This window comes from Botrytis cinerea, chromosome 5, assembly GCF_000143535.2.
Source record: "Botrytis cinerea B05.10 chromosome 5, complete sequence".
Classification (NCBI taxonomy): Eukaryota; Fungi; Ascomycota; class Leotiomycetes; order Helotiales; family Sclerotiniaceae; genus Botrytis; species Botrytis cinerea.
The window spans coordinates 2,455,868-2,471,171 of NC_037314.1; the positions used below are offsets into that span (position 1 = coordinate 2,455,868).

General features: G+C 42.0%; 5 protein-coding genes across 5 annotated transcripts; 4 read left to right on the forward strand and 1 right to left on the reverse strand.

Moving 5' to 3' along the window:
- The first annotated feature begins 90 nt into the window (after positions 1–90).
- Positions 91–2,418, forward strand: Bcdld1. Its single transcript, XM_001548058.2, has 4 exons — positions 91–508; positions 572–1,846; positions 1,898–2,073; positions 2,130–2,418. The coding sequence occupies exons 1-4, from the start codon at positions 244–246 to the stop codon at positions 2,220–2,222; spliced, it is 1,809 nt and encodes a 602-aa protein (XP_001548108.2). The 5' UTR covers positions 91–243; the 3' UTR covers positions 2,223–2,418.
- A 100-nt stretch (positions 2,419–2,518) lies between these two features.
- On the forward strand, positions 2,519–4,675 carry Bcamd2. Its single transcript, XM_024693176.1, has 3 exons — positions 2,519–2,670; positions 2,721–2,823; positions 2,880–4,675. Exons 1-3 carry the CDS (start codon positions 2,534–2,536, stop codon positions 4,470–4,472), a joined length of 1,833 nt encoding a protein of 610 aa, XP_024548961.1. The 5' UTR covers positions 2,519–2,533; the 3' UTR covers positions 4,473–4,675.
- Positions 4,676–6,124: 1,449 nt separating this feature from the next.
- Positions 6,125–7,275, forward strand: BCIN_05g07080 (hypothetical protein). The gene is made up of 3 exons (XM_024693177.1): positions 6,125–6,997; positions 7,057–7,157; positions 7,211–7,275. Exons 1-3 carry the CDS (start codon positions 6,445–6,447, stop codon positions 7,211–7,213), a joined length of 657 nt encoding a protein of 218 aa, XP_024548962.1. The 5' UTR covers positions 6,125–6,444; the 3' UTR covers positions 7,214–7,275.
- A 1,842-nt stretch (positions 7,276–9,117) lies between these two features.
- On the forward strand, positions 9,118–11,546 carry BCIN_05g07090 (hypothetical protein). Its single transcript, XM_024693178.1, has 5 exons — positions 9,118–9,429; positions 9,488–9,593; positions 9,643–10,238; positions 10,302–10,436; positions 10,487–11,546. The coding sequence occupies exons 1-5, from the start codon at positions 9,306–9,308 to the stop codon at positions 11,386–11,388; spliced, it is 1,863 nt and encodes a 620-aa protein (XP_024548963.1). The 5' UTR covers positions 9,118–9,305; the 3' UTR covers positions 11,389–11,546.
- A 373-nt stretch (positions 11,547–11,919) lies between these two features.
- Positions 11,920–14,098, reverse strand: BCIN_05g07100 (hypothetical protein). The gene is made up of 3 exons (XM_024693179.1): positions 13,620–14,098; positions 13,011–13,561; positions 11,920–12,280 (listed from the first exon to the last, which is right to left on the reverse strand). The coding sequence occupies exons 1-3, from the start codon at positions 13,994–13,996 to the stop codon at positions 12,111–12,113; spliced, it is 1,098 nt and encodes a 365-aa protein (XP_024548964.1). The 5' UTR covers positions 13,997–14,098; the 3' UTR covers positions 11,920–12,110.
- Between the last annotated feature and the right edge of the window lie 1,206 nt (positions 14,099–15,304).

Here is a 15,304-nt window from a genome sequence, read left to right on the forward strand (position 1 = left end):
GGACTGACAGACTGAGCAATTGATGCACTAGATTACGTGCTGAAAATGTGTGGGGAAGCGAAGCCTTTCATGAAAGCTTGGATGGATTTTGATTCTCAGATAGATAGATTATTTCCCAGCCTTGCAAGATAACGAGTATTTATACTACCACCACCGCGCAAGCCCAAAAATCCAAACAAAACTTGTTTCTACTGATCTACAAATTCAATGCTAAATTTCTCGACTTCAATTGATATTTAATTCATGTCGTTCCCCAGAAGGGTCCCTTCATCGGCCCTGCTGTCTAGCTTACGCACATCCTCATCTCGATCCCAATTTTGTCTCCGATCCCCCGCAAGCAGATTAAGATATGCATCCACAGAGCAAAACTTGGGAGAAGGTCGTTCATTCAAAGGGCAGCTTTACGAAAGCACCCAGGCGCGATTGATCAAGGAACGCGCAGAGAGGCAGCAGTACTCTAAGAATCGAAATGAAAGCGCTGGAGGAAAGAATTCGGCTTTGACATTCGGTGCGCAGACATTTTTGGGGAATTGATAGCACGTTGGACATTGCTGATGAATCAACTGTACAGTTATTATATCGGTGGCTATAGGAGGATATTATTTCGGCTCCTACAGAAATCCCGGTGCACCTACGTCTTCCACTACCCCTCTTTCAACCACAAAGCCTCTTCGACATAATACAGGCCGTTCGAATCTCGAATCTGCGTGGGCGGACTTTGTCGAAATAGTGGGCAAGGAAAATGTTTCTACCATTGATTCGGATTTGGAGAGCCATTCGGGTAGTGAATGGTCCTCTCATTTGAGAAAGCCTAGTGAAGTACCATTCATGGTGGTTTCCCCTTCATCAACAGAGCAAGTTAGCGAGATCATGAAGATTTGCCATCGAAGGAAAATACCCGTTACTGCATATAGTGGAGGCACAAGCTTGGAAGGTCATTATGCTCCCACACGAGGTGGCATTTGCATAGATTTTGGAAGGATGAACAAAATTTTGAAGCTACATAAAGATGATATGGATGTGATAGTTCAACCAGCTGTTGGCTGGGAACTCCTCAATGAAGAGCTGGCGAAGGATAATCTATTCTTCCCTCCAGATCCAGGTCCGGGCGCCATGATAGGAGGAATGGTAGGAACTGGATGCAGTGGGACAAATGCATATAGATATGGTACCATGAGGGAATGGGTCATGAATTTGACTGTTGTCCTAGCTGACGGAACAATCATCAAAACAAGACAGAGACCTAGAAAAAGCAGTGCTGGATATGATTTGACTAAGATGTTTATCGGGAGCGAAGGAACACTAGGATTGGTTACTGAGGCTACATTGAAGGTCACTACGAAACCAAATACTACCAGCGTGGCAGTATGCAGTTTTGAAAGTATCAAACAAGCAGCGGATTGTGTTGGAAAGGTTGTCACCGAAGGCGTACCTATCGCCGCCATCGAGATCTTGGATGACAATCAAATGCTGAGCATTAACAAATCCGGCATGACAACCAAAGCATGGCTCGAAGCACCCACACTTTTCTTCAAATTCGCTGGGACGCCTAATGCTGTCAAAGAGCAGATCAGTATTGTTCAAAGGTTAGCAAAAGCAACAGGAAGCAAAACTTTTGAATTTGCGAAGAATGCAGAAGAACAAGTAGAGTTATGGAGTGCAAGAAAAGAAGCTTTATGGTCTGTCATGGCCATGCGGGAAAAAGATGGTGATCATGTTTGGACTTCAGATGTTGCTGTACCAATGAGTCGATTGCCGGAAATTATTGAAGAGACGAAAGCGGATTTGGCCAAGAGTGGATTGTTTGCTTCCATCGTGGGGCACGTTGGAGATGGTAACTTTCACAGTGAGTATTTTTAAGATTGCAGCTTGTCACAAAATATACTAACATGTACAGCTATTGTCCTTTACAATGATACCCAAAGACAAATCGCAGAAGAAGTAATGCATCGAATGGTCAAGAGAGCCGTGGAAATGGAGGGTACTGTGACTGGTGAGCATGGAGTTGGACTGATCAAGAGAGATTATCTGAACCATGAATTGGGCGAGAACACAGTTGATGCTATGAGAAGGGTATGTGCCAAACTATTCGGTCATTCAATTTTACTACATTTGCTAACGCTTTATAGCTGAAATTTGCATTCGACCCCTTGTGTTTGCTGAATCCGGACAAGGTTGTGAGAGTCGAGAAGCCTAAGCAAGGAGAAGTTTCAGAATGGTAGTTTAAATAGAAGATACCAATAAAATAGTTTGAAGAATGTACAAACCTGGATCCCACATTTATGGTAAAGGAATCATCTTATGAAGATATGTATAGAAATCTGAAAGCTGGGTCAACTGGATAAGATGAACACCGTAATTTTAAGACATTGAATAACAATCCGCAAACATAGAACCTCAACCATACATTCCAACCCAATCCAATGCTGTCCAAAATTGGACCCATCCACGTGACATTGCACCCATGCTCCTCACCCTCCACTTTCCCCTCATTTTGGTTAACCTTTCCTTTCACCACGACAAACTATTTGCAATGGTTGAAACAAATCAAGAACCCCGCAAATGGGTCGGTTACCCTTCTCCCAAAGAAGGTCCCAATGTACCATTTATAAGAACGGATGACAAAAATCCTGCATTTCGAGGATGGCTTTTGGTGGTAGTTGGGTGGCTGTATGTATCTTCCTAGCCCTGTCAGAGCTGTATCTAACTGACGTCCAAAGTGTTTCTAAAATTGGGTTCATTCAAGGCCCCTTATGGAACAATGCCAAAATGAATGCATTGAGAGATATCAAGGGTTTAGATGAGTACTTTGAAAGGTGGGATGTAAGTTGAAGTGTTTCATCCGACATGGTGAATGAGGGTTAACAATGCACAAACAGCCTACGGTAATTCCACTCGCGATTGATTCATCATCTATTGCAGCATTGGATGATTCCAATATTGAGTCCGTTCCTGTCGTCCCAGAGGACTCGGCTGAACGATATCGTTCTGCGGCTGAATACCATACCCTTTATCGCACCGGAAAATTAACCCCACTAGCCGTCGCGGAATCACTTCTTCCCTTGATCAGGAGAGATATCAGTCCACCGGGAGCTTACTCTGTTGCATTTACTGAGAGTAATGTTGAAGAAATTCTAGAAGCTGCCAAAGCATCAACCCTGCGGTACCAGCAAGGGAATCCTTTGAGTATCCTTGATGGCGTCCCTACTGGTATCAAAGATGACAGTGACGTTGCAGGATATAGAAGTCATGGAGGAAGGAAAAAGAATGATTTGTTGTTTATTGCTGCAAAAGAGTCGACTTGGATCGTTCAACAGTGGCAAAAGTCTGGTGCTCTCATCATGGGGAAGCTAAATATGCATGAGCTTGGTTCCGATACTACTAACAACAACCCAAATTGGGGCACTCCGAAGAATCCACACAATTACAATTATTACCCCGGTGGTTCTTCCGGGGGCCCTGCTTATGCAGTTTCTTCTGGGCTAATTCCTTTTGCTCTTGGGTCAGATGGTGGCGGAAGTATTCGCATTCCATCATCATTTTGTGGTCTTTATGGATTGAAGCCTTCACATTCACGGGTTCAAAACACTGGAAGCACGGTTACCGTTAATGGTCCTCTTGCATCAACTATGGCTGATCTCGAAGTGGCATATCGAATTATGGCAAAGCCTAATCCGTCTGATCCGGTTGCTGCGCTATTTAGTCCTCCAGAATCTCTTCGAGCTGCACGTCCAAAAGTCATCGGAATTTATAAAGATTGGTTCGACCGAGCTGAACCATCTGTTCATGATCTATGTACCAAATTTGTGGATCACTGTGAAAAGTCTCTTGGCTATACTGTTGTCCCAATCACAATTCCGTACTGTCCTGAGGGTCAACTTGCCCACGCTATGACTATTCTCACGAATATGGCCTCACGTGCAAAAAATCTCCCATTCTCGGCCTCGAATTGGCTCAAGGATGCCACTCCCTCAAACAAGATACTTCTCACAATGGGTGCATATACTCCAGCTCGGGATTATCTCCTTGCGCAACAACTTCGCAACCTACTCATGCAGCATCTGTCTTTCCTTTTCAAAAAATACCCTGGTCTCATCATCGTTACTCCTACCACACCAATTCCAGGCTGGGAAATAGAACACGAGGGAGACTTGCAACATGGAGCATTCGACCCAAATAAAAGTCTTAGGAATATGGAATATGTATGGTTGGCCAATTTCACAGGTGTTCCGGGTATTAATTGTCCTGTTGGGTATGTAGATCCGAAAAAAGGAGAAGGTAAAATCCCAGTAGGGATAATGGGGAGTGCAGAGTGGGGAGGAGAAGAAGTTTTGATTGAATTCGGGAAAGAGGCTGAAGTTTGGCTGGGAAGGGAAAATGAAGGGGGTGGGAGGAAATTGCCGAGGGGCTGGGTGGACATTGTGAAGGCGGCAAAGGAGAAGGCGGATGGAAAGGTGGTTGAGGGAAATTGATGAGCGGGAAACTGGAAGGGTGGATCTAATGATTCTAAGCTTCCCTATTTAAAGGTCAAGTTCGAATTTAGCTATTGCTTCGATTTTCTAGACCGGATGTTGGTGTTCAATGTTCATCCATGCATCCAAGCATCAAAGCATATATACCTGATCGTCAAAAGCATGACATATCAAACGCCGCACTCGGCTGAAATTTTTTATCAATCCTGGGTATTGACCTTCTCTACTTCTATGTTCTATCACTCATATTCACATTCGTTTTAAGTGAGATTGAGCCTTTTCTAAGGTAGAATCACTTCGCTTCGGGCTAACTCCGCTAATTGCAATAGCCAGGCAGCTTCTAAATACGATGCCATAGCACGCCGTTTGACGCATTAGGTGTGTGAGCGTTTCAGATGGTTAGCGTTCTAGTCCAGCTTCACAACAGCTATCGAAGTTACAGTTACTGTTTAACTGATATTGTCCTCGTAATACATCCACCAATCTCCTCTCGGCAGAAGTATCTAATTTTCGTGTTAGAATATCGGTTTGTTGAATACAATCTCAAGCATTAAACTTGCAATCAGTCCCTTTTGGATGTGAGGACATCATAAAGACGTTCGTAGAACGTATGATCCTCCAAATATACCAAATACCTCGTTAATTGGCGCTGGAGCAGCAGCATTCACCGCAAGAAGATTCACATCTGGAGACGGATATTTGGAGTATGTCCGGAAGTACGGAAGGAATTTGTCTCAAGAATAATTCTCGTCTTCGCGGTTGATGGATTAGGATTACCTCTATGACTTAAACAGGACTTTTCCTATCTTCACAGATACCCCAGATTAATTACCAAAAAAGACAGATCTAACAATAACAACACGACTAGCAGAGCCAGAACACCTACAAATTTGCGTGATTCAAGCTAGAGACTTCTATGAATAGAATGCTAGAAAGAAAAGAATGATGTACCAACTGCATCGTCTCCGACTACCACTTAGTCCCACTCTTGATTGGTGGATGGTCTTGCATGATGATTTTTCGATATAATTCCAACAAGATCTAATCGATATCAATCTTAGAAAAGTAAAAAGCTTGGTGGAATTTTTTGTTACTCTCAAACACTTAATTGAAAAAGCACTAAATTCTGAGAAAAAGTACCAGGGTGGTGTTTGGATTGGGAAGCTGCAGGCTTTGAGGCTGATTTCTCCACTTCGGTTTTTTTGGACTGCCCAGTCGTTCTTTCCTTTTTTAACCTGTCACATTGCCTGTGCATACTTCTGCCAAAGTTGTCAGATGTTTTCAGTATCTCAGGAGTCGTGTAGCTCATGGAAATAATACACTAGTACTAAACGAAAGGATGTCCAACTTCAAAGAGCATCTATGAGCAAAAGTGGTGAGTTATATTATTCCTAATCGAAGTTACATATGCAAATGTCTTTTGAGCAACTGAAGACGATAGTCTAGTTCTGGTCACTCAAGCCCGCTTCATCATTCTCACGTTCGACAGGCGAATCCAAACATGATATCGAGCCAATGAATTTCGCTATTCTATCTGATGATGAGCCTTGGATTCTTTTTGTTGAGAACAATGTGCCATGGCAAGTGCTTAAGGCATAATTCTGGAGGAATGGCAGTGTATGCTGTACCTTTGTTATTACCACTACACAAAAGCATCGCAAGGCTTGTGTGGCCAAGACATCCAGATATCATCCGAGTGGATAAACTCTGCGCACAACAATGCTGAATCAGGCTTTCTGAGGCTTAGATTTGTCGTGTATGCTTCTCGTACAATTTTCTTGCAGTGCTTTGACTGTTGTGTTTGTTTCGCTCTCTGTTGTGGCATCTTGTTGCCATTTCGTCCGCTCAGAATGGCCATCTATGTTGACCCTTATCATGACACATTTACACGCCAGTTCAATACCCATCACAAAAAGGAATATTGCACACTGAGTCAGATGTTCAGAATTTAGATTTAAATTCTATTCACAGTATGGACTCGCTATCAGTGAGCGCCAGCATCTCTGGATTGATATCCATTCTCGACCTTATAGATGGGAAGAGTTACAAGTATGTCAAAGAAGTCAGGGGGTCTACCCAGGAATTCAAAAAACTTATCGACGAAATGACCGATCTATACGGCATTCTCAACCAATTACGCTTGGTCGTTTCACGTTTTGACGACGAGTCAATCTCTTCCGCTATTCAATTCCAGCACATAGATATTTGCCGAACGCTTCTTGACAGGATTAAGGAGAGATTGGATAAAGCTGACCGCGATAATATCAGCAGTCAAAAATCAGCGATTGGCCGAACGATTTCAAATTTAGGGCGAGCTCTTATCTGGCCTTTCAGCGTCGGCGAAACTAAAGCACTCATCGATGATGTGACGACGCAGAAGTGTACTTTGATGTTGGCACTCCAAGTAGGTGGAATGAATGCGCTGTTTGATGCACTCGGTGGCCGGAGGATACAAGGACTAAATTTAGAAACGATACAGGTGAATGTGCTTGGCCTCAGAAATGATAAATCGATATCTATGTTGAGTAGGTGCTTCATGGCACTTATATTCCCCTATGTTCAAACTAACGTGTTTACATTTTAGACCAAAATCAGAAGAAGATTATTGAATGGATAGCTTCATATGATCCTAGTCAAAGACATCAAGAAATTGCAACGAAACTTCGACAGTCAGGTACTGGTCGGGTAAGGAGAGGCCTTCTGCATGATTTTCTGGCAGATCTAGCTAAAGATTACAGTGATTCACCAAGGAAGATCAATTCAAATCCTGGCTTGATGAAAAGGTATCGAAGTTGTGGTTGTATGGTATTCGTAAGCATTCGCTCCATTCTTCGACAGACTTACCTCAACTCGAAAAGCTTTTCTGATGTTTGTCTTAGCTGGAGCTGGAAAAACTATGTTAGTGTAAGTCATCCAGTAATTAATTTCTAGGCTATTTTACTTACTCAAAATAGCAGTTCTACCATCAGCTGTATCTTCGGCCAGCTTGAAGATGGTGATTGTATGCGATTTCCAACTCTATCTGAAATTCTAATTCAAAGCTGATGAGAAACTTCTTTCTTTCTAGGTTTAGCATTCTTTTATTACGATTACAAAGATATAAAAACATAGGATCCTCTGAATATATTGGGTTCTCTGGTTAAGCAACTCGTGCTAGCCAGCCGCCGTGGATTTTCGGAGCTAGAAGCCTGTTGGGCTAATCATTGCCCGGATGAAGATATTGGAATTTCGAACTCAATATCGGCAGAGAATCTCTGTGAATTACTTAGGGAAACCCGGCATTATTCTCGGCTATTTCAAATGCAGCATTAACAGAAGAATTCAAAATAAAGTTACTAGTGGGTGCCGAGAATCCTTACCAAGCCCTTAGTTCAAAAAGCTTACTTGCGATTCTTTGCATGGGATCCCTGCTTTTGGCAACTAGAGAGTGAGTTTGTCTTATTGCTTTTGCAGCTATGATATAGTATTATAGAGTTGTGGTATTTTACTGATAGTTGTCGCAATTATCTCTGGGAACACTACTAGAACGCTAACATGACATAGACTACTGAAAACAGGGCAAAAAAAATAAAATGTACCAGTATATCAACTACATCAGTATATACGGAACAGCTCTCTATTGTACAGCAGTAAGGTCTGTAAAGCAAAACCTAAAGATAGCGGAGCTGCTCATAGACCATGGAGCTGAGCTTGAAGTCATCAAACCATCACACGGCACACCTCTAATGGGTGCGTGTTACTTTGGCTATTACGACACGGTGGTTTTGCTTCTTAAAAAGGGGCAAGAACTACATGCAACAAACGTGATGGGACACAGATGACTGCAGTTGAAGAAGCCAGACACCATCCAGACATAGTATCCTTGCTGAAGAACTTTGAGCAGAAAGATATTGAAGCCTTGAATGAGCTCAAGCCAGTTCTACTTGCGAACATGGTGAAGGTTGAAGGGTTTATGAATAGGATTGCGGGGGAGGAAGAACAAGGAGAAGATCAGGAGAAGCACACAAAGAAGAACGAGGAAGATAATAAGAAGGAGGAATGCGAGAAAAGTGGTTCAGATGAAGGAGGTGAGAACATTATATTTGAGAAAGACAAGGAGTAAAGGCTCTTGGTTTGACAATAGGCTAACGGCCCACTATCCTACGTTTACGTATCTTGAAATTCCTTATTGATTCAATAATACAAGTCTGTATCAGCGCTATACTCATTAACTCCTGGTGCTTCACTCAATAATGGCTGTGAAAATAAACCCCGAATGCTGATCCTGCTGCCAATACGGCCATATAACCGCAAACAATCTACCGCTCAAGATGACGATCTCGTGTCGCCCATCAAAAATCAAAATGCGATCTAGTGTTTGATTCTTTCTTGATTCAGTAAGCCCTACTATGTATTGCACAGACCAATACATAATCCCTGATACATCTCTTAAGAGTCTATTTGATATCGTTGGTTGGTGGCATCCGGCTGTAAGCAGCTGAGCAAAGAAAACGCCACAATATAATCTCCAAACGCCACCATCAACTCGTGCATAATCACATCCAATCAATATCATAACTTCCGCTTTTGGCTTCACACATATACCGTATCGAGTGATACCGGTGGTTGTCTGTAATTCCGTTGAACCGGCAATGTAACCCCCCTCGTTGAGTCGTAGTTTCTTTCTTTTCGATAACAGTGAATTTTGATAACATCATTTAAAAGTTTCAATACGGTAGTTCAATTTAATTTTCCTTAGAAGTTCTCTCCTTGATTTTAAAATTCTAAAATTCGCATCACCAAGTTGTGACACTTTACAAAACTTCTCCGTTCGTGATTTACAACTTCAACAGCATGGCTTTTTCTCTTATCTGGATTCTCGTATCCATTCTCGTACTTTGGATCTCTAATGTGTACCTTTCGCTGAAACGAAATATTGCGATTGCAAAGACCACTGGACTTCCTTACATCGTATCTCGTGGGTTGACGGTAAACCCTTTGAATCATTGTGAACTTATTACTAACTTTTGGTGTAGCAATCAACGGTATATCTGGATTTCTCTGGACCGGTATTCATGATATCGTTTTTAGTATTCTGAAATGTCTACCATATTCTCAAAACTGGCTCTATCCAATGATTATGTAAGGTCGCACTGCATCAGCACATGTCCTATCAACTGACTTATATCAGGTATCTTGAGCCTCATCGAGGATGGCACTATAGCCAAGAACTGCGTGAACTACATGGCGAAGCATTTTTCATCATTAGTCCTGGCCAAATATATCTTAGCGTGAGTAATGCAGACACCATATACCAAATGTCTGTTCGGCGAAATCACTTCCAGAAACCCACTGAAGTATACGCAATTATCGATTTGTACGGAAAGAACATTCTCACCACGGAGAGGGACGAATGGAAACGTCATAAGAAAGTTGTCGCGCCTGCATTCTCGGAAAAGAGTTATGCTGTAGTGTGGAAGGAAACTATGAAGCAGGCGCACGGGATGCTAAGACATTGGTCAGGAGCGAAAAATTCGAACGAAGATAGTCTGGAAGTCAAAGATACTGCACCGGATACCGCAGTTTTAGGTCTGCATGTTATTAGTGGAGCGGCGTATGGCATTAGCCAGGGTTGGGAAGGAGACGACGAGGAGTTGGGTGACAATATAGTTCCCGGTTTCAATACTACGAAGCTTGAGGGTAGTCATCGATTGATGTTTAAGGGAGCTCTCAGTACATTGGTTGATGAAATCATCTGGGCAGCACTTGCTCCAATGTGGGTATACAGTAAGTGGGATTTTTTCTTGCTTGGTGAATCTAAACTAAAGATGACAACTAACACGAGCTTAGGTATCTCACCTTTCCATAAGAAGTGGTATCGGTCATTTGTCGAATGTGGTGACTATTTCAATGAGCTATTTGATCATAATCTGAAGGCTATTGAGAGTGGCCAGAATAAAGATTCTGGTGCAACGGGCATTATAGGTACTAATACTTCTTAGCTTTATGAAACAAAAATACTAATCAAACATTAGGTTCCTTGGTAGAAGCTACTCAACTAGACTCCACGGATGATTCGAAGAAAATGCTTACCAAGCAAGAAGCGATAGCCAATTCCTTCATATTTCTCTTCGCCGGCCACGAAACCACATCTAACGCAATACACTTCATAATTCTCTTCCTATCTATTTCCCTCACGGCACAAGATCAACTTCAATCGACGCTTGATGCAATCCTCGCAGACAAGTCACAAGAATACTGGAATTACGAGACATATTTTCCAGCTTTACACAACAGTTTTGTTGGAGCCGTCATGAACGAATCTCTAAGAATCATGTCCCCTGTCATCGCCATTCCAAAGGTAAGCATGGGATTGCAACAGATAAATGTTGACGGAAAAATTGTTACAGTCCCGGCAAACACTTTTCTGCATTTCGATGTCCTCGGTGTGCATCGAAACCCCCGTTATTGGCCATGTCAAAAAAGCCGGATTAGTGATAAATCTCACGATTTAGATGACTTTGTACCTGAGAGATGGCTTGCAGGCTACGAGGAAAATTCAAAGGACAAGGCCTCCCCTGACGCTTCGAGTGACAGTCTACTCTTTGTACCGCGCAGAGGAGCACTTATACCCTGGTCAGAAGGCGCTCATGTATGCATGGGGAAAAGATTCTCGCAAGTTGAGATGATGGCTGCATTGGCTGTGATATTCAAAGTATGGAGCGTTGAGCTGGATGTCAGAAAATGGGCAAGTGATGAGGAGATTGAGAAAATGAATTTTGGAGATAGGAGAGTGGTTTACGAGAAAGCAATGGACAGTGCGAGACAACTCATAAAGAAGAGTGAGACTATCATTACGCTAAAGATGCTTGGAGAGTCTGTTCCCTTGAGATTTGTCAAGAGGGGAAAGGAGAGATTTAGGGGGTGTTTTCTTTGAAGTAGGTTAGCTGTTGTAATGGAAGTATCTAGGTTAGTAACCAAGTGGTACATAGATTTCAGTCTCTGTCATTTGCGCAGGGGTTGGCAACCACTTGAAATTTTGAAGTTACCTTGAAACTGTCAACTTCAGATACAATAATCAAAACTGATATTCCATGAAAGCCTTTGAGAATGCAAATGAAAGACGCCGTAACGTTTTAGTTTAGTGTTCACACATAACATCCTAAGCCTAACGATAGACTTCACTTATCATGACTAACAAGTGATAGGCACTTGTCTCATTCCACTTTACTCTACTTTCATTCTCACCTCGGTTACGTTCTCATATTTGAGCACTCGGTAGGAAATTCATGTATAAGAATGACAAAGTGTGAAGTCAAGATTCAAGAGTTAGTACTCCTAGGTTCACATACTGATTTTGGGATTTTTGATCACAAGGAGACATACTTGAACTACGATTTTATATTAGATTTAATTACAATCTATCATTGAGAATGATACGAACTTCTACAGCACCAACACCCGTGAATGAATAACAATTTATAATTAGCAATCATAAATTGAAAGAATTTATTTTATACGCATTGTGTTAATTCAACTAAAATAACTAGTCCCAAGCTATAGAGATCAAGACACCTAACTCCTTCTTTTATTCGCCTGCCATTCTTCACAATCCATCTCTTGTCCAAGACTACCCAGATTCCCACTCCTTAAAATAATCTAATGAACCATCGTCTTGCCAATCTCACTTCTCCATCCCTTGGCTCTTTCAAACCCATTAGATTGGGTCTGGAAGTCCATCATCGCTTGATATACCTCCTCTTCTGAATTGAGGACAAAGGGTCCATATTGGACCACCTTTTGGTCAAGGGGTTGACCTGCTACCAGAACTATAGAACTTGTTAGTATATAATTTATTTTATGCTATGAGAGATAACAATAAAGTCTTGGGGAAATAAATAAAAGGTTGGAGAACCGAATGAATGGCGCTGCTACTATGAAAATATCTAGTGATAACACTAACTCATCACTATCAACAGTTGCAAGTCTTAGACATGCAACTGCTTGATTAGTTGCAAGAATATATGCCTCAAACATCAAAGCACTTGCTTTGGAACTTACCCCACCAACAAATGCCCCTGTCTATCTCGGCTGAAGTCTGACCCCACTCGGGTAACATTCGGCCCCTCCTTGCATATGTTGACCCGCTCTTGCAAACTCTGCAACCAACCCTGCAGCATTGCAGTTTGGACTGTGATTTTTTTTTCACGTTGTATTATCTCCAAACAGCACTTCTTCATTCATCAATCAAACAACAAATAGCGTTTGTGGTTTAGTGGTAAAATCCATCGTTGCCATCAACCTCTTCTTCATCAGAAGAGAGTGAAACAACCTCGATGGGCCCCGGGTTCGATTCCCGGCGAACGCATTAACCTTTTGCTGTTTGGTTGACTTCAATCCGATTGATGGTTGTTTTGCTATCGATTTTTGAAGTTGTGGTTGAGGGGATTAAACGAGGTTGACCACTCTTTTGTTCCTGTCGATTTTGTCCGTGGGTTTGGGGAGATTGTGAATTCAACACGAAACGAGAACCGGTCAAATGAAAGATAAATAACTTACTGAAATGTCCATTCTCTTTAGCAGACTCTTCGACTTCTGCATTCACCAAATCTCCCTCCTGACGAAATACGACATTGTGGAATTGTGCAATCTTAGTCTTCTCATCTCCACTTCCAAAGACTGTCTCCCCACTCAAAGTATAAGCAAAAGCATTCCATCCAGCTGGCAATGATTGCTCAATCTTTCCACCTGGTTTAATTTCTACGTCGAAAATCCAAACCGGTGTATAAGCTAGTTCTTGTACACTGTCAACACCATGACTTTGTCCTGAAATAATCTTCACGTGCACTTTTCCATCATCGATGTCGATCTGTGGGATTTCCTTGGCTCGTAAATCACGATATCGTGGCTCGCATTTCTTGAGTTTTTCGGGTAAGTCTACCCAGAGTTGCATTCCAACATTTGCGCTGCCATCGAGATTTTGTCGTGGCATTTCCGCGTGCATTATTCCTTTTCCTGCGGTCATGAATTGAAGATCTCCTGCTTCGATAGTCCCTGCGTTTCCTGCGAAATCCTCATGGTCGACAGCACCTTCGAGGAGGTAGGTTATCCTGATGCGGGGTTGTGTAAGTGGCAGTCTAATACGAAGAAATGAAATGATTAACTTACGTTTCTTGTCCTCTGTGTGGATGATCTGGGAATCCAGCTCCGGGCTTAATGGTAAAATGGTCGAGCATAAGGAATGGCGAGAAGTTCTTTAGTTGAGGTGTACCGATTGAACGACGAACTCTTGCTCCCGCACCCTCCGCTTGCTCGCGTGCCAAAAAGGCTTTTTGGATTCCTCTTGGTGTTGTCATATTGTCTGCTTTTGGCGTGGTAGAATATGAAGCGGATGGAAAGTTAGAGAGTTGGTTTAGCGAAGGATTTGTGGTTGTGTTGTCTGTAAACAAGTTACTTATTACTTCGATACGTTCGATAATTGGATCTCTGAATATAATTGAGAACCCTGCAATGATGATTGAAAAAAAGAGAAGAAGCAACTTCATCTGGATGTCACAAGAGCTTTATAGGATAATTTGAGAACGAATGAGAAACAAAAAGAATGTTCTTTGAGGGGATACTTAAGGATTTGAGTGATATTTGACTCCATTGAGCTATATTGATGATGAAATGCTTATCGGATTGCTTATGAGTTGCTGATTAAGAGCCTTGTCAGACTGGTGGTAAGGCTGACCAATAGGTGGAAGAGAAAGTCTAAGAAGCAGCTGGGTTTATTTGTAATGGGTACTTTCCATTGGTCAGACTCGATTGCTCAGCATTTCAAACCCTTGAATCAGCTTTTCCAATCACAGCCTTGTCCCACTTTTACAACAGATCATCAGTGCTTTAAACCAAGAAGTTGCAGAGGGAAAATAGTGTCACGTGAGAGTGTCACAAATACCAATGTCGACGGATGAGCCTAAAGACAAACCTAAGGTATACAAGTCTCGCGATAATGGACTATTGACTTTAATTCTAGTTATATGACAAGAACTTCAAACTATGTGCAACATGTAGGAAGATTTGGCATTTGCTGCCAAGAAAAAAATGGAAGACGCTTCAATCGAGCGCATTGCACGCTCAGGAGAGAACCTCGCTAACGAAATTGTCGAGGTGTGCAAACAACAAAAGGATTTGAACTTTCATTTTCTGAGAATTTTTATTCCTTCTAACAATATTATACACTCTAATAAATGGCAGAATACATATAAGGAGACTCTAGGGTAGTCATCCATGCTTAGTAATGAGTTGTTCTCGCGATCTAATAATTATTTGAGATTGCGCTTGACGTGGTTTTCTCCAGTACATTTAATCATGACAGAGTGACTATTTACTGGAAGTTCCAGCTCTTTTTCATATGATGACAGTCAATTACTTTGTTATAGTTTACTAAATGCAGCGTGTTCGGGATCTATCCGGCGGATAGCTTGCATATCACTGTGCAAATGGCCGCACTGGTTATAAGAAGTTGAGAAAGGCATTAAGTTACAATATCTACCGAGGACCTCACCTTGAAATTGTGTTTACAGCGAGATGCTTAAGATTAGCCACACAAAATCAATTAGTAGATTTTTCCTATCAAGAAAATTCCTGAGAATAGCTACTAAATGCTGGAATCCCAAATCCAGTGCGGCAGCTGGTAAACGAGTTTGACTATTCCTGTGATCTTCTAGTGAAAAGCAACATGTTGTTGAAACACAAGTCTTGGTCCATTCATAAAAGATGAGAGCACCACCTTTCTATCAAAAAACTGCTCATTCCTTGCCATCTCGTTCAGTTAAGTCTCCATAAGAAACGAGTGAAGGGTCCACTCT